The sequence below is a fragment of the Tamandua tetradactyla genome, chromosome 4 (genome assembly GCF_023851605.1).
Source record: "Tamandua tetradactyla isolate mTamTet1 chromosome 4, mTamTet1.pri, whole genome shotgun sequence".
NCBI lineage: Eukaryota > Metazoa > Chordata > Mammalia > Pilosa > Myrmecophagidae > Tamandua > Tamandua tetradactyla.
The window spans coordinates 61224737-61250149 of NC_135330.1; the positions used below are offsets into that span (position 1 = coordinate 61224737).

Sequence of the window (25413 nt, forward strand, 5' to 3'; positions counted from 1 at the left end):
GATTTTGAAGTTTATATGAAAAATAAGTGCACAAGAATAACTAGGAAAATTCTACCTCCTTTTAGTTCTATCAAATAAGAATACAAAAAGCTATATAATACCTCTAACTGTGAAAATGGTCCATAAATAGACTCAAGTATCAACTGAATAAAACACAAACCATATACACATATGCATATATACACACATACACTTGGTTTATTAAATATGTGGCATTTTTAATTGAATTATTTTTTTTTGGAAAGGTGATGGGAAACTAGGTAACCACCTAGAAAATATAAAGCTGCATCATCTCTAGGATAAATGCTGGAATACTAGAATAAATTCCAGATGGATCACAGATTTAAATACAGAAATGCAAAATCGTTTTTTTTAAAAGTAAACAACATAGCAATTCTGATGAGTTGTATAATCAGTTAAATGAGTAGTTAAGGAATCAATCTCCAAAAGTTTAAGGAATCATAACTTCAGAAACAGGAAAATACAAAAACAAGTAATTAAGCCCCTCTGCATATGAGATGGAATATGTATTGTTACTACTAGTGTATCCTATCAGGCTGTCTTTGAATTCAGTATATCTTTGTCAAGTTTAGAGTAAGCTAGTGCAGAGTGCCACTCCATTGTGTCTGGTGAAGAAAATTTTAAATAATTAACCGATTCGCTTCCTAGCTTTCCATGTTGTTCAAAATTCACTTCCATATTCTTTGATGTCAGCACCTTGATGAGGTGGGCATTAGTGTTATTCCCCATTAAATAGAAGTTAAGCAAATTCTGATTCTGCCAATTGCCCTAAGTGGTGTCCCCTTAGGCAAGTTTCTTCAGCTGAACTCCTGTTTCCTCATCTATAACATGGGTAGTCTAAAAATGAAATTTTTGCTATTTCCTTTGCTATGACATAACTGACATAATGGAAAGACAGACTTGGCTTTGGGTCAGGCACACCTACAAATTACAGCTCCCCTCACTTACTAGATGTGTTGTTACCCAGGGAAACATAGATATCATCTAACATTGACTGAGACTTTAATATAAACACATACATGCTATTGCTGCACTGAATCCTCACTAGAACCCGAAAAGGAATATTATTTCCATTTTGCAAACCACTAAGGAGACATGTCGAGGCCAAGCAACTTAACCTTGGTCACAGAACCAGTAAGTGAACTAGATTCGAGTCCAGCAATCAAATTTCAGCGTCTTCACGTTAACTCACCATACTCTTCTGCCATCTTACAAGAACTCCCTACAGCGTTGATAGCGGAATGAATCCGTTACTGGAGCAAACCTTAGCGCCTGGCTTTTGAGTTCAGAACGCCTGGGGCTGACAAAGCCTGATCTGGCGGCCCTGGAGCTTGTTCCGCATCTAGCCGCCGGACCCTCTCTCCCACAACATATCTCCAAGCTTACATTCCAAGAAACTAGGCCTCAGAAAAAAGAATTAAATTAACCAATTTTACAACAAGATAAGCTGTGGGGTGATTACGGCTCTTAAAGCAGACGCAGGTAATAGAAACGTGCTGACGTCTGCGCCTCGGCCGCCTTCACAACCCGCCGCACTGTTTAAGTTCCTGTGCACATCTTCCCGCCTCCCTCCAGGTGGCGTATTAGGATCGACACAGGTTCCAAATTGCAGTTGCCTCGATTCGGCTTCCCCCGGATGCTAAAGAGCATAGAGAATGCGACCCTGCAGCTAGAGAGGCATTTCCTAGGAGCCGTGCAAGTCGCCACACAGCAAGCATACACTTCCGTTTCCGGTTCTTGATTCCGGAAGTTGCTTTCTTAGGTGCCTTGTGCGTTCGTGTGATCTGTGTGAACTTCCACCATGGCGTATCGTGGCCAGGGCCAGAAAGTGCAGAAGGTGATGGTCCAGCCTATCGTATCCTATGCGGAATGTCAGGTCTAGAAGGTTCAAACTGGGATGGGGGCTAAGGAACAGGCAGACGGGGGGCTTAAGGGATCAGAGTGCGGCCCCACATCCCATCAGCCCGTGGGGCTAGCGACACCGGCAGAAAGCGCGGGTAGTTGACGGACCCGTAGTACATGGGCAGTGGGGTTAGATGGACCCCTACGATTGGGAATGCAGGAATGCTAGGCGTGAGCGGAGGGAAGACAACTTATTGATTAGTGAGTGTGTGTGGGGGTGGGCCGGTGTTGGAGGAGGAAGTTGTCAGCGCCAAGGAAACTCCTGGAGAATAAGGGAGTCGAAGAGGATTTCTTTAGGAACTCGCTGTTGAGTGCTTTGTTGGGCACTCTTCATAGCGTAGGTACCAGACCTCGCTTTCAGAAAACAAAAGAAGGTGAGATGGGAATGGGATCGGGATTGGCCATTTTCGGGAAGGAGAGCCTATGCTATTCGTGTATTTTTTCTCTTGACCACTGTGTTGCAGAACCTCATCTTCAGATATTTGCAAAATGTACGTAAGTTAATTGTTGTTTCATGTTGTATTTTAAATAAAAAGGCTGTCGAACTGCCCAATCGATGTGTTTTAGAGTTAAAAGTAGTTGAAGCTGGGAATTGAAAGGATAATCGAGGGGAAAGGATTACCGGGAAAGTTCTAGTATAGTAAGATGATTTGTATTGCTGTCAGCTCCAAGCATTCGAAGCATTGTGCTATTTTTTACTTTGCAAAACCATAATTACTAATTTCAAAAACTATTTATTGGCAGGCATAGCAATGGTACTTTTGTTGTAGTGATTATGGCCAGAATATTGGAACCTTTCTCCCTCCCCAACAATTTGCAAAGAATGTAACATTGCTTGGAAGAAGAACCCAATCACTTTAAGCCTTGTCATAAGGTTGTGTGTTTAGTGCCTGTGGAAAAACTTACATGTGAAAAAGGCTTTAAAAAAGGAGGAGAGGAAAGGTAGATTCAGAGGGATTTAGTAGCAGCCTGCTACTAAACTGCAGCAGTACTGTTTCTGAAATTTTGAGTTGGCAGGTCTGGGTATTTTTAAGTTATGGCTGAAGGAAAAAAATGTAGTTCCTATTCTGGAAAATCCTAGTGTGTGATTAGGTACACAATTGTAAAATGGATTAAATTCAAGCCATTGTAATTTCTCATCGCTTTGATAGTTAGGTATGTGACAGAAAACCGAGAACTTAGAGAAAGCTCTGTTTTGGAGCTAGATTTTACTATAGCAGATAAGGAAGTAGTCCTTAGTCTTGATCTTTGGAAATAACTGCTTTGTCCTACACTGACACCAGTTTGCACTCTATATTGGATCTAGAAGGTAAGAAATATGATTGAGCCCTAAGATAACAGGAAAATTATTAGCTTTGACAGGTTCAAAGTAGCATTTTTTAAATGGAAAGTTTGTCAAGTACCCAATCTTGAGTCTTAGGTAAGGGCCTAATAGTCAGAGTTCTTGCTTATATTTATCAAAGACTTTTTAGAAGCCATATTTCTCTGCAGTTGAACTAAAGTGATTGGATTTTGTTTACTAATTTTACATTTCTATTTTTATAATTATCTCAGAGATCCCGGATTCAGGTGTGGCTCTATGAGCAAGTAAATATGCGGATAGAGGGCTGTATTATTGTGAGTACCCAGAATACATACTCAGAACGGTTTATTCATAGAAAAAGATTAATAGAAAATGGACAGCAGAACAAAGTACAAGAAGTCAATTTTAAGTTATTTTAACAACAGTATTAATATTTGGGAAAGGAGACATGAGATAAAGATAATATAAAGCTAGAGGGTGAGATTAATAGAGTATTTGTTCTGGGTTAAGTGATAATTTGAATAGCGCAGGCTGGATTAATAAGGTTTCCAAGGAGGGAGGATACCCTGAATAATTTTTTAAAGAACAGATAAAATATGACTGAAAGTATTGTCTCTGGGGCACTTTGGTATATTCCATTTGGTATTCCACTATAGAATCCATTAGTAATCTCTTCCCCAAATGGCAGTTGGAAAACAAGTGGGAAAAGTGGAAGAGTAGTTTCAGTAGAAGCTAACTGATAGGCATACACACCTCCTTTATATTGGATGGGTTAGAAAAGATAGGAAAAATGTCTCCTTGGCATAAGCTAATGAAATACTAAGTCCAAAGGTTTTGAGAGGTATTTTGGAATACATTACGGCTTTCCTTGTTATTTAAAAAGAAACTTAGGTAGGTGGCAGTGCTTCCATTTGGTTCCACTGAAAGATCAGTGGTGGGGTGGATTTCTGAAGTTAATGGCATTCTAGATAGGTATATTTGTTTTGGAATGGTTTGGATACAGTGATGACAGTGAATTGGCTTATTTTCTAGGGTTTTGATGAGTACATGAACCTCGTTTTAGATGATGCAGAAGAGATTCATTCTAAAACAAAGTCAAGAAAACAACTGGGTAAGAATATAGATGGTCTTACTGAATCCTAGGAATTTTTATTTACTTGCAGAATTGAAGGGCCTGCAAATCAATTCATGTTTAAATTTAGTTTGCATATCAGAAACTGTTAGAGGGAACATCCTCTGCCACTTATTCCCTATCTTATTCCATTTCTGTTTGTGTCGCTCTAATCAGACAACTCTCACTAAGGTCACCAAAGACCTAATGTTGTTACATCTATGATTGGTTTTAGTCCTTGTTTTACTTAAGGGTGGTAACCAGCATTGACACTATGGCCACTCCTTCCTTGAAACACTTTGTTCCTTTGGCTCCGTGATACCGTTCTCTGGTTTTCATTTTTTTTCTCTTGTCATTCCTTTTCACACTTTTGTCGATTCTTTAAATGTTTGAGTTGCTCAAGGTCATGCTGTCATTCAGTATTGTCTTCCTAGGCACTCAAGGCTATAGCTTCACTTACTGTTCTATATTGAGCCCCACATTTGTCTCTGTGATACAGACCTCACCTCTGAGCCTATTCAGTATTTCTTCCTGACTATCTCAAAGGCACCTTAAAGTCAGCATATCAGAAATCACACTCAGTACTTATCCCTCACATACTCCTTAGAGTTGTTTAGTGTTCCCTACCTTACTGAATGACACCAATCTCCATTCAGCTTACTAATTGATTTTTCTGCAACTACCTCATTCCCTTCCAGTTTGCTTTCCAGGATACAAACGGTCATGTTTTAAAACACCAATCTGACCTTGTTATCCTTTTGCTTGAAATCCTTCAGTGACTTTTTGTTGTTCTTAGGATTAAAAACATATTTTCAGAAAGGCCCTACCAGATCTGGCCTCATCTTTTTAAGGCCTCATATTGTGTCACTGTCCTTCATTTTTTGAGTTTCAGCCACACCTGTCTTTTGGTTTTTGAATCTGCACATTTGCTCCACCATAAGCCACTGTATATACTGTTCCCTGTGTCTTTGAACACAGGTCAAATATCATTTCCTTGAAGAAGCTCAGGCTTTGGTTTTGTTTTACTAGGGTAAGGGACTGTGTTGTGCTGTCTGAATTTATAGTACAGCATTTATTAATGGGATTATTTTATTGTTATATTTAGCTTTTCATTATACCACAGGCTCCATAAATGCATGTGTCTTTTTTGTTCCTTAATATACTCTGCCAATTGCTCAGTGCCTAATTCAATTCCTGGCACATAGCGGAAACTCAAAAATATTTGAACAGTGAACAATTAATGCAGGTTCTTAACCCATTTAACAGTATTTAGGATTCATGGATTCACCAAGTCAAACGAAATCACTTTTATTACTCTCTCATTAATTTGAGGTTTATTTAGGCATTTTGTGTTTTCCTAATTTCTTTAAAGCCCACTTTACAGCCCCCTAGTATTTTCACCAGTGGTGGATTTCAGGTGTCTCTTTATTCCAGACCTTGAGGATTCTCTTGAGCCTATACTGGATATGTGGAAAGTAGATTCTGAGAAGTGGTATTATGTCTTGCTGTGTTTCTTCCTCCCTTATTTATGAAAGTCTTGAAGTTTCAAATCTGAAGTTGTCCTTTCTTGAAGGGCCAGCTAGCCCTATCAAGATCATATTATTTATGAATATTTGCAAAGTGTTGCATTCCATCCTGTAGAATAGATCAATATGTTCTTTACCTAGCCTGAGAAAGTGAGGCAGTATAAGGCTGTTGAAGTTCATTAGCATTTCTCAAACTATTTCGCTGAACTCGTAGTGGTCCTCAAGATATTTATAGGTACTTCTCAGGCAAAAAAGTGTTCTGTGTTCAGATAGTTTAAGAAATGTTGGGTAAAACTTAAACAGGCTTTTTTATGGGCTAAGGTCTTTATTATACTAACAGCTCTAAAAGAGGTTATCATGTGCTGCATTTCCTAAACTAGAGATACAACCCATTTCTACACTTTTACAAACTCAAAATGTTAAGAAAGGCTGAGGTAACCTTGGGTTGACTTAGCCTACAAGTGCACTTGTCATAAAATAACATTCATGTACCTTCATTAGGTTATTGTTGAAAAAGTGCATATGCTCTTATGGAATCTAAGAGCCTTTCAATATAAGGACTTTGAAATGTTCACATACCTTCATAAGTGAGAAAGCATTTTCAATATATTTTTCGCTGGATCTGAAATTGTGTGATTAAAAAATTGTGTGTTTATGGCTTACAATAAATTTCTTTTTTGTGTGTGTTGCAGGTCGGATCATGCTAAAAGGAGATAATATTACCCTGCTACAAAGTGTTTCCAACTAGAAATGATTAATAAAATGAGAAATTGTTGAGAAGACAATACTTTTTTTTTTTTTTTTTAGGTATCCTTTGTTAGGAGTATAGTTCTGTAACATTTGCTCATATTGTTTTGATTGCCCTTATGTTATTACCAGATCACAATAAATGCCGTAGGATTGTTTTTATTAAGAAGTTTTTGTTGTTTCTTTCTGTTCAGTGGTAGAAAACTTTTACACAGTGGCACCATTAGTTTCTGTATTTATTTTAAAGCTTTTGAAGGGTGGCAAATTTTCCTGGGCACCTGCTTTTCTCTGAGCACAGACCTGTGGATTATTAAGGCAAAGAGTAGAAATTCTATCTGATAGATAAACTTCAGATATTGGACTGGGGAGGGGAAGGAGAGGGACTACAAAATAAACAAAGGTTATTGCACTAATAATGTATGTCTTCATCAGTCCTGATTTTGGATTCTGGAACACTAGAATTTTATGCCAAAACAGGTTACGGACATTTTAATGGCTTTAATATCTACTCAGCATTCCAGCACAGTTACTGTTATAAGGTTTTTGTGGGTTCTTTTATCATTAGGACCAGAATGTAAGAAGTATTTGAGTATAGGAAAGAATGAAGTGCCTTAAAAAGTAAATTTATTCTACATATACAATCAGTAATTCTTAATATCATCACATAGATGCATATTCATCATTTCTTAGCACATTTGGAATGATTTCTAAATGTTGTGTTAGTTAATTTTTTTAATTAATAAAAAAAAGTAAATTTATAGGTTCCCTTGTTAAGAGAGGATTTGTGAGGTTGGTAGTTGGTAAAAGACTGAAAGCAGAGCTGGTAAATTGTTAGGCAGAGTAATTGTATGTTTGAAGAAATGCTTGTTTCTCTTAAGAATTTTGATTCCTCCCCAGTAAAGACATCATATTTCCTAATTGAATTCTTATGTGAATAAATCTCCCCTTTCGATATTTCAGAGTGCTTTTGTTTAAAATTCTGTTAAACGAATGGTTATTGAGCATCTGTTCTTAGCTAGGCATAGGGTATGGGGACTCAAAGATGAATAAAAACAGCAGAGACTGGTAAGCAGATAGTTTCAATACCATGTGCAAAGTGGTATTTAAATGGCATCTTGAAAGATAAATAAGACCTATCTTAAATTTGCTAGTAGACAGAATTGTTAAGGATAGGTTGAGGAAGTAGGACTAAAGTTCAATTTCTGCTTTTCTAGGTGCCTGTGAAAGAACCACACTTTAACGTGAGTAAAAGAAACTTCCTAAATGGATGAGATTTGTGAGTGTAGAAGTCAATCCAACCTAGAACTTGGCCTGTCCCTCTCCTATTTGCATTCATACCTTTTTGGTCATATTTTGAAATAAAGGCAACGTTAGCTCTTTTAACATATTCGAGTTTGAAATTCATTGAATGGACCTCCTTAGAGTGTGCAGAGAAAACATTGGGCAGCAGAGGGAGTTTCAGCCCTAAAACTGCTCAGCCATTCTGGTGAAAAGATAGGAGCTTTTTCAGAACTCAGCAAAGACCTCCCAGCAGCTTTCTTGGCACTAAAATAGCTGAGAAGAAGGATAAAAGCTGGAGCAGTATGATCCCTAAGAAAACCTGCTGGCTGCTTTTTCCATTTCCCTGTATGGCCTCTCTGACCTGACTGCCCTGTGTAAGCAGAGCTGTGTCTGCTGTGGCTTACTCTGAATGGATCAAGACATGGAAGGTTCTATTTTTGATAGAGCAATGATGGTAGTGAGAAATAAAGTATAGTCAGCTCTTACAATTGAGCTCTGTATTTAGAAATCTTTGCTTGCTTTTCTGCTTTACAGAGCCTGTGGTGTTTGCTTTTTAAGTTGTACTTTTCCATAATCTGTAGATCTAACGAGAATTTGTATTACAGGAGGTGTTGCTGTTTATAAGTTACTAAAACATGCTACTGGGAAGTTGTTCTTGTTGACAGCTTTTGGTATGTTAGCAATTATTTTTCTAGAATGGCTGTTTGTTTTTGAGGGGTCTTGCTAAGCACTCACTAACTCATAAACATTCTTGAAACAGATAGAAGGGATAGAGAATCAGGCTCTCAAAGAAAAGTAAGCACTAATGTGGGCCTGCTTTTCTATTAGTACATAGTAGGTAGGGAGAAGAAAGAATAAGAATAGTTTGAAAGCCCCATGACTTTGTGTTTCAGGTACCAGTTCTTGTCATTGTATTGCATTTGTCAAAGTTCATTATTAGTTCCCTAATAATGATTAGGGAGTAGATCTCTGTTTAATTTGGATTAGGACCTTAGGGGCCAGGAGGTGTCATGGCAATTCCTAGGCAAATCTAATAAGCAGTTTCTAATATTAACTGGATGACATTGGAGCTTTTCTTTAATTACTCATTTTAGAACTAACCTTAACTACCTATTCATGCAAGCTTTTGTGAACACATGCTTAATAAAACTTTTTTCAAGGCAGCGTGAAAACCCAAGTCAAGTAATTCATAAGGCTTTAATTTTAAAGTTATGTCCAGTGGAATTTTAAAAAAATTCAAGTTTTACTTCCCAGTGCCTGCCCGTGCAAAAAAGAAAAAAAAGAAATTCAATTAAGGGCTATCAACAGTGCATGGTTCTGATAAAAAATGCAAGGAGTACAGAAGCATATAAAATAGAGGGAAAAAAAAATAGAGGAAAAAGTTCCTGCTTTCCTCAACACTGTTCTCCAGAGATAATACTCTTTTTAATTTTGCTACCATATATACAATCTAACATTTCCCATTTCAATCATGTTCAGATGTATATCTCTGTGCTGTTAATTGCATTCATAATGTGTGCTACCATCACCACCATCCATTACCAAAACATTTTTGTCATTCCAAATAGGAAACCTGTACATTTTAAGCCTTCCCATTCCCTATCCCACCCCATCCTCTGGCAACCTATATGCTAGATTCTGACTCTGATTTTGCTTATTCTAATTGTTTCAACAGTGTAATTATACAATATTTGTCCTTTTGTGTCTGGCTTATTGTACTCATCAGTTGATGGACACTGCAATTGCTTCCATCTTTAAGCAATTGTAAATTACACCTTTATGAATATCTATGTGAAAATACCTGTTCAAGTCCCTGCTTTCAGTTCTTTGGGGTATATACCTAGTAGTGGCATTGCTAGGGCATATGGTAGTTCTATACTTAGCTTTCTGTGTAACTGCCAAACTGTCTTCCAGAGTGGCTGCACCATTTTACATTGCCACCAGCAATGAATGAGTGTCCCTGTTTCTCTACATCCTCTCCAACACTTATATTCCATTTTTTTAAATGACCATTCTATCGGGTGTGAAAATAATATCCTTATGGTTTTGCTTTGCATTTCCCTGATGGTTAATGATGTTGAACATCTTTTAATGTGCTTTCTGGCCATTTTATATCTTTGGAGAGCTATCCAAGTCTTTTGCCTGTTTTTAAAATTGGGTTGTTTGTCTTTTCATTGTCAGTTGAAGGGTTTCTTTATTGGATATGTGGTTTCCAAATATTTTGTCCCATTGTGTAAGTTGTCATTTTACTTTCATGGTATAGTTCTTTGTGGCGCAAAAGTTGTTAATTTTGATGACGTCCCATTTATCTGTTTTCTGTGGTTGTTGCTTGTGCTTGGGTATAAAGCCTAAAAAACCGTTGCCTAGTGCAAGGTCCCGGAGACATTTCCCTACGTTTTTCTTCTAGGAGTTTAATAGTTTTAGCTCTTATATTAAAGACTTTGATCCATTTTTAGTTGATTTTGTACATGGTGTGAGGTGGGGACCTCTTTTTTTTCTTCTATTTTTTTTTGCAAATGGACAGTCAGTTTTCCCAGCACCATTTGTTGAAGAGACTGTTCTTTCCCACTTGCCATCATGTCAAAAAGCAGTTGGTTGTCCAGTTAAGTCCTGAAACCTAGAGGGCCCAGCTTCTCCAGAACATCAGATAGTTTCATCTCCCTACACCATATTAATGACAGACCTTTCCAGTATGAAAAATTTAGAATGGCCAGAGCTCAAACACCCCTAAAGAGAGGGATAGAAAGATCAAAGGTGATGGTAGAGTTATACAGAGAAGGCAGGATTTAACAAATGAGTATGATTGCTGAATCATTAAATTAATAGCTCTTTTAGTCTCCAGTACCTTAGAGCAGCTAGAAGTAAAAAGCTAAAATTGTGGAATTGTAACCCATGCCAAACTCTGAAATCTGTTCTACAACTAATTGTGGTGCTATTCTTTGAAATTTACTGCTTTTTTGTATATATGTTATTTTCACAAAAAAAAAAAGAAGGGAAAAAAAGTCAGTTGTGATGATGTGCTGGTTTGAAAGGATGTATGTCCCCTAGAAAAGCCATGTTTTAATCTAAATCCCATTTTGTAAAGGCAGAATAATCCCTATTCAGTACTGTATGTTTGAAACTGTAATCAGATCATTTCCCTGGAGATCTGATTTAATCAAGAGTGGTTGTTAAACTGGATTAACTGGAGGTGCATCTCCACTCATTTGGGTGGATCTTGAGAAGTTTCTGGAATCCTATAAAAGAGGAAACATTTTAGAGAATGAAGGAGATTCGAGGAGGGCAGAGAATGCTGCAACACCATGAAGCAGAGAGTCCACTAGCCAGCGACCTTTGGAGATGAAGAAGGAAAATGCCTCCCAGGGAGCTTCATGAAACTGGAAGCCAAGAGAGCGAGCTAGCAAATGACACTGTGTTTGCCATGTGTCCTTCCAGCTGAGAGAGAAGCCCTGAATGTGTTTGCCATGTGCCTTCTCACTTGAGAGGGAAACCTTGAACTTCATTGGCCCCTTCTTGAACCAAGGTATCTTTCCCTGGATGGATACCTTTGATTGGACATTTCTATAAACTTGTTATAATTGGAACATTTTCTTGGCCTTACGACTAAACTAGCAACTTATTAAATTCCCCTTTTTAAAAGCCATTCCATTTCTGGTATATTACATTCTGGCAGCTAGCAAACTAGAACAAATGATAAAAAATATTTATGCCTTCTAGCCTCCTATATTCTGTAGCAGCTAGAAGGAAAAATCTGAGAGGTCATACAGTTTTCAAAGCACTCTTCAACAAGTAGTTACAGGACAGATCCCAGAGTCTGTCATTGGCTACCATACAATCCTCTCAGCTTTTTCCTTCTGGCTGCTCCACAATATAGGAGGCTAGAAGGCATAAATATTTTTTATCATCACAATTGACTTTTTTTTTCTTTTTTGTAAAATATGATGTATATATAAAACAACAATAACTTTTTCATGTTGAAGGGGCAGTCAATATGGGGTAGGGAAATGGAACCATCTGATGTTCTGGAGAGGCTGGGCAATCTAGAGATTGTAGGTTTCTAGAAAGTTAAATCTAGTGCATGGAACACTTGTGGAAGCTTATTAATTGCCCTAGGTTTTCTTTAGGGTTGGCTGGAATGGTCCTGGTTGGGATTTGGCAAGTTATGATAGGTTGCAATGTCTAACTGAAGCTTGCATAAGAGCAACCTCCAGAGTAGCCTCTTGACTCTATTTGAACTCTCTCTGCCACTGATACTTTATTAGTTACACTTCTTTCCCCACTTTTGGTCAGGATGGAATTGTTGATCCCACGATGCCAGGGCGGGACTTGTCCCTGAAGAGTCATCTCCCACGCTGCCAGGGAGACTTTCACCCCTGGATGTCATGTCCCACGTAGGGGACTTTCACTCCTGGATGTCACGTCCCACGTAGGGGATAGTGATTTCACTTGCAGAGCTGGGCTTAGAGAGAGTGAGGCCACATCTGATCAACAGAAGAGGTCCTCCAGAAGGAACTCTTAGACATACCTATAGGTAGGCTAAGCTTCTCTGCTACTTACATAAGCTTCACAAGAGTAAGCCTCAAGGTCAAGGCTATGGCCTGTTGATTTGGATGTCTCTATAAGTTTGACACAGTATCAGGGGAGTCCCTGATGGTAAAGGTTAATAGTTCCATGTTTTTTCCCCATCCTTCAAGAGACTTTGCCCATACTTTTTGATTATCTGCATAATATATTCTAGGATGTATCCAGACATTACATTAAGCTATACAGGATTAAAGACATCTTTCTTATTCTGGGCTCCTTGTGTTTCAGTTGTTCAAATGAGCTATACAGATAGGTTGAGTTAGATTTAGATTATGTGTTACAGAAAATTTAGGTTCCAGACCAAGTAAATCTTTCTTCCTTTGGTCTCAAAGATTATGTGTGATTCTAAAATGTAGACAATGTCTTCCTTACCCCTGTGTTCTGAATTACTTTAACCCCGGCCTGATCAGCTTCGTTCTTGTCTCTAAATATCAGGTTACAATATGTATAACCTGGCGTTGTGGTTTGAAAGGCTGTATGTCCCCTAGAAAAGCCATGTTTTAATCTAAATCCCATTTCATAAAGGCAGAATATTCTCTATTAAATACTGTATGTTTGAAACTGTAATCAGATCATCTCCCTGGAGATGTGATTTAATCAAGAGTGGTTGTTAAGATGGATTAGGTGACGACATGTCTCCACCCATTTGGGTAGGTTTTGATAAATTTCTGGAGTCCTATAAAAGAGAAAACATTTTGGAGAATGAAAGATTCAGAGCAGAACAGAACAACAGCCAGGAGAAGCAGAGTCCACCAGCTAGCAACCATTGGAGATGAAGAAGGAACATGCCTCCCAGGGAGCTTCATGAAACAAGAAGCCAGGAGAAGAAGCTAACAGATGACCCCGTACTCACCACGTTCCCTTCCAGATGAGAGTGGTACCCTGACTGTGTTCACCATGTGCCTTTGCAGATGAGAGAGAAACTCAGACTGTATTCACCATGTGCCTTCTCACTTGAGAGAGAAACCCTGAATTTCTTCGACCTTCTTGAACCAAGGTATCTTTCCCTGGATACCTTAGATTGGACATTTCGATAGATCTGTTTTAATTGGGACATTTTTTCAGCCTTAGAACTGTAAACTGGCAACTTACTAAATTCCCCTTTTAAAAAGCCATTCCGTTTCTGGTATATTGCATTCCTGCAGCTAGCAGACTTGAATACCTGGTATATATATATACAGAAATAATAATTACCACTCCAGACTAAATGTGTCTGCTATAAAAGCCTACAATCTAGGCCCCTGTTTTCTTATAAGCATTTTCTAAGAGAGACCATACTATAATTGTTCTTTCGTTTCTGTCTTATTTTCCCTCACCAAATTCCCATATGTTCATTCACATCGTTGCATGCCTCATGACTTTGTTCCTTTTTGTAGCAGCACAACATTTGATCATATGTATACACCATCATTTACCAATCTGCTCAGTCAGTGCATCCTTCAGCTCCCTGCATTCATCAGGCATCATGTATAGTGCCCAAAGTCCACAATCTATCAACACTCTCAATTTTAGATAATTTCTTTGTTTCCAAGAGAAATAACCAATAAACACACTCTCACTGCTTTGTGTAACTTTAATCTTTTAAAATTTATTGAGAAGTGTTTTGTGACCTAGCTAGTGGTCTGTTCTTAAGAATGATCCATGAGCAGTTGAGAAGAGTGTATATCCTGTTTGGGGTATGTGCTGGTTTCAAAGTGTTGTGTACTCCCAGAAAAGCTGTGGCTTTTAATCCTGATTCAATATTGTAAGGTGAAACTCTTTGATTAGATTGTTTCCATGGAGAGCGACTCAGTTGTGGATGTGACCTTTTGATTAGATTATTCTGTGGAGATGTGGCATGCCCAATTGTGGGTGTGGCCTTTTTGATTAGATGGAGATGTGATTGCCCATTCAAGGTGGGTCTTGATTCACTTGCTGGAGTCCTTTAAAAGGGGGAACATTTTGGAGATAACTTAGTTGCTTCAGAGATGCAGACATATGGAGTGCTGTTAGAGCAGATGCCTAGACTGGGACATTTGGAGATGCAAAGCCCAGCAGACATCAACGTGTGCCTTCCCATGAGATGCTAAGGAAGCCAGAACCCAGAGCTGTGTTCCAGAGAAGAAAGGGAACCACTGGCATCAGAAGCTGGAAGCAACAGAACTGGAAACATGGACCAGTGAATCCTAGCCACATGCCTTCCCATGTGACAGATATTGGTCTTTGGAATTAAGGTATCTTTCTATGGATGCCTTATTTTGGACATATTTATGGCCTTAGAACTGTAATCTTGTAACTTAATAAATTCCTTTTTAAAAAAGTCATTCCATTTCTGGTATAATGTGTTCTGCCAGCATTTAACAAACCAAAACAAGGTGCAATGTTCTGTACATGTCTGTTAGGTCTAGTTCATTTATCATATTATTCAGATTTTCTCTGTTCCTTATTTATCCTCTGTCTAGATGTTCTATTCTATCTGTGAATGAGAGTGAGCATTTCACAGAAGGGGAAAATTTAACATTTCCTTTTTGTTTCTCTAGTCACTTAAGGAACTCTACCAATACTTTTTAAGTATCAGCCCACCATAGTCTGGGATGTCTCCGGGTATTACATTATGCTTCACAGAATTACAAGGCTTCTTGCCCATTCCGGGCTCTGTGTGTTTGGGTTTTTCAAATAACCTATCCGGACAGGTTGGTTAGATTGTGTGTTACAGAAAATTTGGGTTCTAGACATAATAAAAATTCTCTCTGCCTTTGGTCTCATATAACAGGTGATTCTCTAGACTATATACACTATCATCTTTTGTCCTGTATTCTGATTTACCTTAGTCCCAGCCAGATCAGTTTCATTTTTATTTCTAATTGAGGTCTGATTTCATTTTCAGTTACTGTAACTGTTATTGTGTATAGCAATGCTGACGTTCAAAGCTTCAGAACTCCAGGTCTATATTCTTAGGTGTCACACAGGTACTTAAAGTTGCAGGGAAATGCCAGCTTATATACATATAGCTCAGAGTCTCAGAATCTAGAAATAGACTTACAATTTTGGACTAAGTATGGCTGCTAGAAGATCTTACAGTCTAGCCTCCAATATTCTTATAAGTATTTTCTGAAAGAGACCTTAGCATATTTGGTTTTTTTCATGTATTTTTTTTATTAATTGACAAACCAAAACAACATACAAACACAAACATTCTTAACATAAAAGCATTGCAAACATGGTGTGCAATCAGTAGCTGACAATATCATCACACAGTAGTATATTCACCACCATGATCAATTTTTAGAACATATGCGTCACTCCAGAAAAAATAATAAAAAGGAAAAAGAAAAAACTCATATATACCATACCCCTTAACCCTCCTTCTCACTGACCACTAGTATTTCAATCTACTCAATTTGTGTTAACATTTGTTCCCTTTATTATTTATTTATTTTTAATCCATATTTTTTACTCATCCGTACATACCGTAGATAAAAGGAGCATCAGACACAAGGTTTTCATGATCACATAGTTACATTATGAAAGCTATATTATTATACATTCATCTTCAAGAAGATGGCTATTGGAACCCAGCTCTACATTTCAGGCACTTCCCTCTAGCCTCTCTAATACACCTTAAACTAAAAAGGGGATATCTATATAATGTGTAAGAATAACCTCCAGGATAACCTATTGACTTGTTTGAAATATCTCAGCCACTGACACTTTGTCTCATTTATCTCTTCCCTCTCTCAATTGAGAAGATTTTTTCAGTCCCTTGATGCTGAGTCCCAGCTTATTCTAGCATTTCTGTCCCATGTTGCAAGGGAAGTTTACACCCCTGGGAGTCATCTCCCATGCAGAGAGGGGGAGTGCAGTGAGTTTTGCTTGCCATGTTGGCTGAGAGAGAGATCGGCCACATCTGAGCAACAAAAGAGGTTCTCTCAGGGTGACTATTAGGCCTAAATTTAAGTAGGCTTAGCCTATCTTTTGCAAGGATAATTTTCATATGAGCAAACCCCAAGATTGAGGGCTCGGCCTATTGATTTGGTTGTCCCCACTGCTTGTGAGAATATCAGGAATTCCCCACATGGGGAAGATGAATTTTCCCCCTTTCTCACCATTTCCCCAAGGGGACTTTGCAGAGACTTCTTTAATCACTGTTCAAATCAGTCTGTTCAAATCAGGGCATCACACTGGACAAACCAACAAAATCTCATACCCTATTCAAGTTTCCATGTACTTATAATGTTCAATTAGCCTGTCCATATAAGTTATATTAGGAAATGTACTAGTCAAAATATAACTTTTGTACCAAATAAAATGTTTTTTGCTTTAGTCTCACACAGAAGTTGAAGTTTTAAAATATGAGTGACCATCTATTTTCAACACTCTGCAATATTGACATTTCTTTGTTCTTCCTCATGCAAAAACATTTTTTAATTTGTACATTTAGTTTCTATCATTGTACACTCTAGACACTCCTAGATTATACCATCTCAGTCTTTATCATCTGTCTTTCTTTTTGGTTTCATATGTGCCCCCAGCCCTCCTCCCTCTATCATTCTCACATTCAGCTTCATTCAGTGTACTTACATTATTATGCTACAATCAGGTAGTATTGTGCTATCCATTCCTGAATTTTTGCAATCAATCCTGCTGCGCAATCTATCCTTTCAGCTCCAATTATCCAATATCTACCCTACTTCTATCTCCTGATGGCCTCTGTTCTTAACTGAAATTCTCCAAGTTCATTAATGAATGTTAGATCATATCAGTGAGACCATACAGTATTTGTCCTTTTGTTTCTGACTAATCTCACTCAGCATAATGTCCTCAAGGTCCATCTACATTGTTACATGCTTCATGACTTTATTCCATCTTAAAGCTGTGTAATATTCCATCATATGTATATACTACAGCTTGTTTAGCCACTCGTCTGTTGATGGATATTTGGGCTGTTTCCATCTCTTGACAATTGTAAATAATGCTGCTATAAACATTGGTGTGCAAATGTCCATTTGTGTCCTTGCCCTAACATCCTCTGAATAGTTACCTAGCAATCGTATTGCCGGATCATATGGCAATTCTATACCTAGCTTCCTGAGGAACTGCCAAACTGCCTTCCACAGTGGTTGTACCATTTTACATTCCCACCAACAGTGGATAAGTGTGCCTCTTTCACCACATCCTCTCCAGCACTTGTCATTTTCTGTTTTATTGATAATGGCCATTCTGGTGGTTGTGAGGTGATATCTTATTGTGGTTTTTGATTTGCATTTCCTTAATAACCAATGAAGTTGAGCATCTTTTCATGTGCCTTTTAGCCATTTGTATGTCCTCTTCTGAGAAATGTCTATGTCTTTTGCCCATTTTGCAATTGGGTTGTTTGTCTTTTTGTTGTTGAGTGAACAATCTCTTTATATATTCTGAATACTAGACCCTTATCTGTTATGCTGTTTCCAAATATTGTCTCCCATTGTGTAAGCTGTCTTTTTACTTTCTTGACAAAGTTCTTTGATGCACAAAAGTGTTTAATTTTGAGGAGTTCCCATTTATCTATTTCTTTCTTCAATGCTCATGCTTTAGGTGTAAGATCTAGAAAACTGCCTCCTATTACAAGTTTTATAAGATATTTCCATACATTTTCTTCTAAAAGTTTTATGGTCTTAGATCTGATGTTTAGGTCTTTCATCTATTTTGAGTTAATTTTTATATAGAGTGTTAGATGTGGATCCTCTTTCATTCTTTTGCGTGTGGATATTCAGTTCTCCAAGCACCATTTATTGAAGATACTGTTCTGTCCCTGGTGAGTTGACTTGACTGCCTTATCAAAGATCAGTTGTCCATAGATGACAGGGTCTATATCTGAGCACTCTATTCGATTCCATTGGTCAGAATATCTATCTTTATGCCAGTATCATGCTGTTTTGACCACTGTAGCTTCGTAATACACCTTAAAATCAGGTAGTGTGAGACCTCCAACTTCATTTTTCTTTCTCAGAATACTTTTAGCTATTCAGGGCACCCTACCCTTCCAGATAAATTTGCACATTTGTTTTTCTATTTCTGCAAAGTAAGTTGTTGTGATTTTAATTGGTATTGCATTGAATCTATATATCAATTTAGGTAGATTTGACATCTTAACTATATTTAGTCTTCTAATCCATGAACATGGTATGCCCTTCCATTTATTTAGGTCTTCTGTGATTTCTTTTAATAATTTCTTGTAGTTTTCTTTGTGAGGTCTTTTGTATCCTTAGTTAAAATTATTCCTAAATATTTTATTATTTTGGTTGCAATTGTAAATGGAATTTTTTCTTCATTTCCCCCTCAGATTGCTCATTATTAGTGTATAGAAACACTACAGATTTTTGAGTGTTAATCTTGTAACCTGCCACTTTGCTCTACTCATTTATTAGCTCTAGTAGGTTTGCTGTGTATTTTTCAGGGTTTTCAACATACATTATCATATCATCTGCAAACAGTGAGAATTTTACTTCTTCCTTTCCAATTTTGATGTCTTGTATTTCTTTTTCTTGTCTAATTGCTCTGGCTAGAATTTCTAACACAATGCTGAATAACAGAGTAACAGTGGGCATCCTTGTCTTGTTCCTGATCTTAGGAATGATGTTAGAGATGTTAGAGAATGATGTTAGCTGTGGGTTTTTCGTATATTTCCATTATCATGTTGAAGAAGTTCCCTTCTATTCCTATCCTTCGAAATGTTTTCAACAAAAACGGATCTTGGATTTTGTCAAATGCCTTTTCTGCATCAATCAAGATGATCATGTGATTTTTCTGCTTGATTTATTGATATGGTGTATTACATTAATTAATTTTCTTATGTTGAACCATCCTTGCATACCTGGGATGAATCCTACTTGGTCATGGTGTATAATTCTTTTAATGTGCTGCTGGATTCGCTTTGCAAGAATTTTGTTGAGGATATTTGTATCTATATTCATTAGAGAGATTGGTCTGTAATTTTCTTTTCTTGTAGTATCTTTATTTGGCTGTAGTATGAGAATTATGTTGGCTTTATAGGATGAGTTAGGTAGTTTTCCCTCCTCTTCAATTTTTTTTGAAGAGTTTGAGCAGAATTGGTGCTAATTCTTTCTTAAATGTTTTGTACAATTCACATATGAAGCCACTTGGCCCTGGACTTTTCTTTTTGGGGAGCTTCTTAATGACTGATTCAATTTCTTTACTTGTAATTGGTTTGTTGAGGTCATCTATTTCTTCTTGAGCCAATGTTGGTTGTTCATGCCTTTCTAGGAAGTGGTCCATTTCATCTATGTTGTCTAGTTTATTAGCATAAAGTTGTTCATAGTATCCTCTCATTACTTCCTTTATTTCTGTGGGGTCAGTGGTTATGTCTTCTCTTCTATTTCTGATTTTATTTATTTGCATCCTCTCTTCTTCTTTTTTGTCAGCCTCATTAAGGGTCTATCAATCTTATTGATTTTCACATAGAACCAATTTCTGTTTTGTTTTTGTTTTTTTTATTTTCTTGACTATTTTCATGTTCTCAATTTTATTTATTTATGCTCTGATCTTTGCTATTTCTTTCCTTTTACTTGCTTTGGGGTTAGTTTTCTATTCTTTCTCTACTTCTTCCAAGTGAACAGTTAATTCCTTGATTTTTGCTCTTTCTTCTTTTTTGATATAGGCATGTAGGGCAATAAATTTCCCTCCTAGCACTGCCTTTGCTGCATTCCATAAATTTTGATATGTTGTGTTTTCATTTTCATTTGCCTCGAAATATTTACTGATTTCTCTTGTAATTTCTTCCTTGACCCACTGGTTGTTTTAGAGTGTTTTGTTGAGCCTCCATAAATTTGTACATTTTCTGGCCCTCTGCTTGTAATTGATTTTCAACTTCATTCCTTTATAAACTGAGAAAATGTTTTCTATAATTTCATTCTTTTAAAACTGAGACTTGCTTTGAGACCCAGCATATGGTCTATCCTTGAGAATGACCCATGAGCACTTGAGAAAAAGGTGTATCCTGCTGTTGTGGGGTGTAATGTTCTATAAATGTCTGTTAAGTCTAGCTCATTTATTGTATTATTCAAATTCTCTGTTTCTTTATTGATCCTCTGTCTATATGTTCTGTCCATTGATGAGAGTGGGGAATTGAAGTCTCCAACTATTATGGTAGATGTGTCTATTTCTCTTCTGAGTGTTTTCAGTGTTCATCTTATGTATTTTGGAGCATGCTGGCTCAGTGCATCAATATTTGTGATTGTTATGTCTTCTTGTTGAATTGTTCCTTTCATTAATACATAGTGTCCTTCTTTGTCTCTTTTAACTGTTTTACATTTGAAGTCTAATTTGTTGGATATTAGTGTAGCTACTTCTGCTCTATTCTGATTGTTATTTGCATGAGATATCTTTTCCCAACCTTCCACTTTCAACCTATGTTTATCCTTGGGTCTGAGATGCATTTCCTGTAGACAGAATATAGATGGGCCCTGTTTTTTAATCCATTCTGCCAGTCTCTGTCTTTTGATTGGGGAATGTAACCATTAACATTTAATGTTATTACTGTATCAGCAGTACTTTCTTGTACCATTTTGCCTTTTGGGTTTTATATGTCATGTCTAATTTTTCTTCTTTTCACCTTTAATGATAGTCTTCATTTCTACACTCTTCTCCACACTCTCTCTCCTGTCTTTTCCTATCTGTCTCTAGTGCTCCCTTTAGTATTTCTTGCAGAGCCGGTCTCTTGGTCACAAATTCTCTCAGTAATTTTTTGACTGAAAATGTTTTAATTTCTCCCTCATTTTGGAAGGACAGTTTTGCTTTTTGCTGGATATAGAATTCTTGGTTGGCAGTTTTTCTCCTTTAGAATCTTAGATATATCATCCCACTGTCTTCTTGCCTCCATGGTTTCTGCTGAAAAATCTATGCATAGTCTTATTGGGCTTCCCTTGTAAGTGATGGATTGCTTTTCTCTTGCTGCTTTCAAGATTCTCTTTTTCTCTTTGACATCTGACATTCTGATTAATAAGTGTCTTGGAGTATGTCTATTTGGATCTATTCTGTTTGGGGTACACTGCACCTCTTGGGTCTGTAATTTTAAGTCTTTCATAAGAGTTGGGGAATTTTCAGTGATAATTTCCTCCATTAATTTTTCTCCTCCCTTTCCCCTCTCTTCTCCTTCTGGGGCACCCACAACACGTATATTCATGTGCTTCATATTGTCATTCAATTCCCTGAGTCCTTGCTCATATTTTTCCATTCCTCTCCCTATATTTTCTTTTGCTTGTCTGATTCCAGATGTTCCATCCTCCAGTTCACTAATCCTATATCTGCCTCTTGAAAATTGACATTGTAGGTTTCCATTGTTTTTTTCATATCTTCTACTGTGCCTTTCATTCCCATAAGTTCTGTGAATTGTTTTTTCAGACTTTTGATGTCTTCTTTTTGTTCATTCCTTGCCTTCTTTGTATCCTCCTTCAATTCATTGATTTGATTTTTGATGAGGTTTTCCATGTCTGTACAAACATTCTGAGTTAATTGTTTCAACTCCTGTATTTCATTTGAATTTTTGGTTTGTTCCTTTGACTGGGCCATATCTTCAATTTTCCTAGTATGATTCATTATTTTTTGCTGGTGTCTAGGCACTTAATTACCTTAATTAGTTTATTCTGGAGATTGTTTTCACTTTTTTTACCTAGGATTTTCTTGCTGGATGACTTTGTTGTCTATCTGTTCTTTGACATTCAGTTCAACTTATTCTGGACCTCTGGCTTAGGTTTGTTTAACAAATCATAATTTTTCAGTTCTTGTTTTCTTGTTTCTTGCCCTACCTGTATGGTGCCTTTTTTTCCCCCTTAGGATGGTCTATTTAGGTATTATAGACCCCAGCCAGATTTTCCCAGACCAAACTGGCCTCCTGTCAGGAGGAAATAGTCACCTACATCAGTTTTCCCTGAGGGTGAGAATCAGCAGATTGAAAGGCTTTCCTATGAAGCCTCTGACTCTGCGTTTTTCCTATCTTGCCCAGTATGTGGCGCTTTTCTGCCTGCAGGTCCCACCAGCATAAGGTGATGCGATGCCTTTCATTTCAGCAGACTCTCCCTGCCGGGAGCGTGGTTGAGATAGGGGAAAGGTTGTAAGTTGGCTTTAAGCACTTCAATTTTCCAGACCCTGGGGTCTGAATTCCTTGAGGGAGGGAATCCACCTGATCTGGGCCCCAACCCTCCTCCATGGAAGGCAAAGGCTCCAGACAGACCCTCAGAGAAGCTTAATTCTGCCTATGCTTGGGGCAGTTGGAGCCTGAGAATCCTTGCAGCTGTATCCAAAGAGTAGTCAAGCCATAGAAGCACAACCACAAAAAAGAAAGAGAAAAATCCTTTTCAGGCAGGACCCCCATTCCTTGGGTTTGCCAATCAAGAGCTTAAGTTGGTATGTTATTTTGTGTACCTTCAGGTCCTATGTGTCCCCTCCTTTCCTTCAGGGCCCAGACCCTTTCAAGTATTATGTGCTATCTGATAAAAAAAAAAAAAAAAAAAAACTCTGTTTTTTTATTTTTTCTTTTCCCGTCAGCCCTGCCCCCTCTGCACTGGGGCAAAAACCAGCAGCCTCCACTTTTACTCAAGGTTCAGCTGAGCTAGGAGCCTATTTTTAGTAGTCAGAATTTGTTAAATAATTCCACAATTGGAGCTTGGTTGTGCTCAGCCACTGGTGCTGGTTAAGTCTCTTTCCTTTCCCCTCTGGGAAGCAGCCTGTGGGGGAGGAGCGCCGGCTGCTGTGGTTTGGGGAACTCACTGTTCTGGGTGGGCTCCCAGCTGGTCCAGCTGGTCCAGATTGGGGTATGCTGTGTGTCTGGTCCCTCACGTGTCCCCAGCAGTTGTTCTGTACTGTTCCTGGCTATTTACTAGCTGATCTGGAGGCCAAACTAAATCCCACACCTCGCTAAGCTGCCATCTTGACCCTCTCTCCACAATCTGTATCTTTTAATTTGTGAGTTTACTCCGTTAATGTTCAAAGTTATGACTATAAAAGCAGTTCTTAAATCTATTATCTTATCCTTTTGTTTTTGTCAGTTCTGTATATTCTTTTCCCTCTGTTTTTTTATCTTTTAAATTGCTCTTACTGGTATTCTTCATTTCTGTGCCCTCCTCTACATATCCCTCCTCTGTCTTTTTTTGTTGTTTAGCTGACATGGCTCCCTTTAGTATTTCTTGTAAGGCAGATCACTTGTTGACCATTTCTCGCAGTCTTTGTTTGTCTTTGAAGATTTTAATCTCTCCCTCTATTCTGAAGGACAACTTGGCTGGGTGAAGAATTCTTGGCTGGAAGCCTTTCTTATTCAGGATCTTTAATATATCATACCACTACCTTCTTACCTTCATGGTGCCTGTTGAGTAGTATGAACACAGTATTAGGTGGTTTCCCTTGTATATAATAGATCAGTTTTCTTGTGCTTTTGGGATTTTCTGCTTTTCCTCAATATTTGACAGTGATTAGTATATGTTTTAGAATAAACCTATTTTGAGTTTTTGGGCCTCTTTGATTTGCATATTTATGACTTTTATAAGGGTTGGGAAGTTTTCTGCAATTGTTATCTTCAACTAACTTTCCCCACTTATTCTTCTCTTTTCTGGGACACCAGTGATTCCTGTATTTGTGTACCTTTCATTGTCTATCATTTCCCTAAAATCCAGTTCCATTGTTTCCATCTTTTTTGCCATTTGTTCTTTTGTGCACTCTAGCTCAATTGTTCTGTCTTATAGCTGACTTATTCTTCCACTTCCATGAATCTGCTATCATGTGTCTCTAGTATATTTCTAATTTGGTCTACTGTATTTTTCATCTTTTTGAGATCTATTATTTTTTATTTAATCTTTCCAATTCCTCTTTATGCTCTTCTAGTGTCTTCCTGATATTTTTATTTCTTTATAAATATCCTTGAATAGCTGTTCCATATTCTGTGTCCCCTCTGGTGTTTTGATTTGGTTGGTTGGCTGCGCTGTGTCTGCTTTGATCTTCAGATGCTTTATGATTTTCTGTTGTGTTTGGGGCATTTGATTATCATAATAAAGTTATTTTGCAAGGTGGTTTCCTTCACTCCTCTTAAGTTTTGTATTTACTTGGTTTTGCATTGAAGGTTCCCTTTTGCACTTGGTTTGTCAGTAATTCTCCACTAAACAAAAGCTGGATCTCAGGTTAAGGTACAGTTCTACTTAGGGCTCTATTAAAAGCTAGGCAGAAAAGATACACAAATGGTTCAGCAGCAGAATGCCTGTCCATCATTTGGGAGACCTGGGTTCGAGTACCAGCCTGTGCACTAAAACAAACAAACAAACAAACAAAAAAACAACAACAAAAAAAAACCTGAGGGACTGTTAGAAACTAGGCAGGAAATGGTGCACAGGTGGTTCAGTGGTAGAATGCTTGCCTGTCATGTGGAAGACCCAGGTTAGACTCCTGGCCCATGCTGGCCCATGCACGGTGGTAAAAAAGATAGTGGCTTGTAGTTCTCCTGGTCTTGGCCTGCCTCTCCATCTGTGCATGCCTGAGATCACCAGGTCTCCATGGGCAAAGCAGAGCAGGACTGGGAGCCCACAAGCCTCCTTTGCTGGCTGGCTGTCAGATTGGTTTTGCCCTCTGTCACCCCCTCCTCCCTATTGAGGACCCCCCAGTCTCTGTCGAAATCAGGCATCCATAGTGGCCCACCTCAGGGGTGGGGAGCAGGCACTATGTATCAGAGGAAACAAGTTCACCACCCTCAGGCCACCCCATGGGAACTCCGAGCTGCAGACTCATGATGGAAGACCTCCCAGTCCTGTGGTAGAAGCATGCCAGAGTGCATGAGCATTCTGGTCCCTCAGGACCTGTGCCCCTCTGCATGCACCTGCCCCATTGGCTCATGACTGAGGACACTTACCCTGCTTTCTCCATCCCAGCCTCTCTGCTTCAACTGTAGTCTCAGTTCTTTGTTTATGTTTTAACCCTTTTCT

At 38.1% G+C, this 25413-nt stretch overlaps 1 protein-coding gene across 2 annotated transcripts; it reads left to right on the top strand.

The window, feature by feature from the left end:
• Positions 1-1732: 1732 nt before the first annotated feature.
• On the top strand, positions 1733-6779 carry SNRPE (small nuclear ribonucleoprotein polypeptide E). 2 transcript variants are annotated; one of them, XM_077157479.1, is made up of 5 exons: positions 1733-1876; positions 2388-2414; positions 3478-3540; positions 4259-4337; positions 6556-6779. In XM_077157479.1, the coding sequence occupies exons 1-5, from the start codon at positions 1823-1825 to the stop codon at positions 6609-6611; spliced, it is 279 nt and encodes a 92-aa protein (XP_077013594.1). In that variant the 5' UTR covers positions 1733-1822; the 3' UTR covers positions 6612-6779. The 2 variants fall into 2 exon arrangements, with proteins under 2 accessions (XP_077013594.1, XP_077013595.1); XM_077157480.1 differs by lacking the exon at positions 2388-2414 and having other exon boundaries at positions 1736-1858.
• The last annotated feature ends 18634 nt before the right edge of the window (positions 6780-25413 follow it).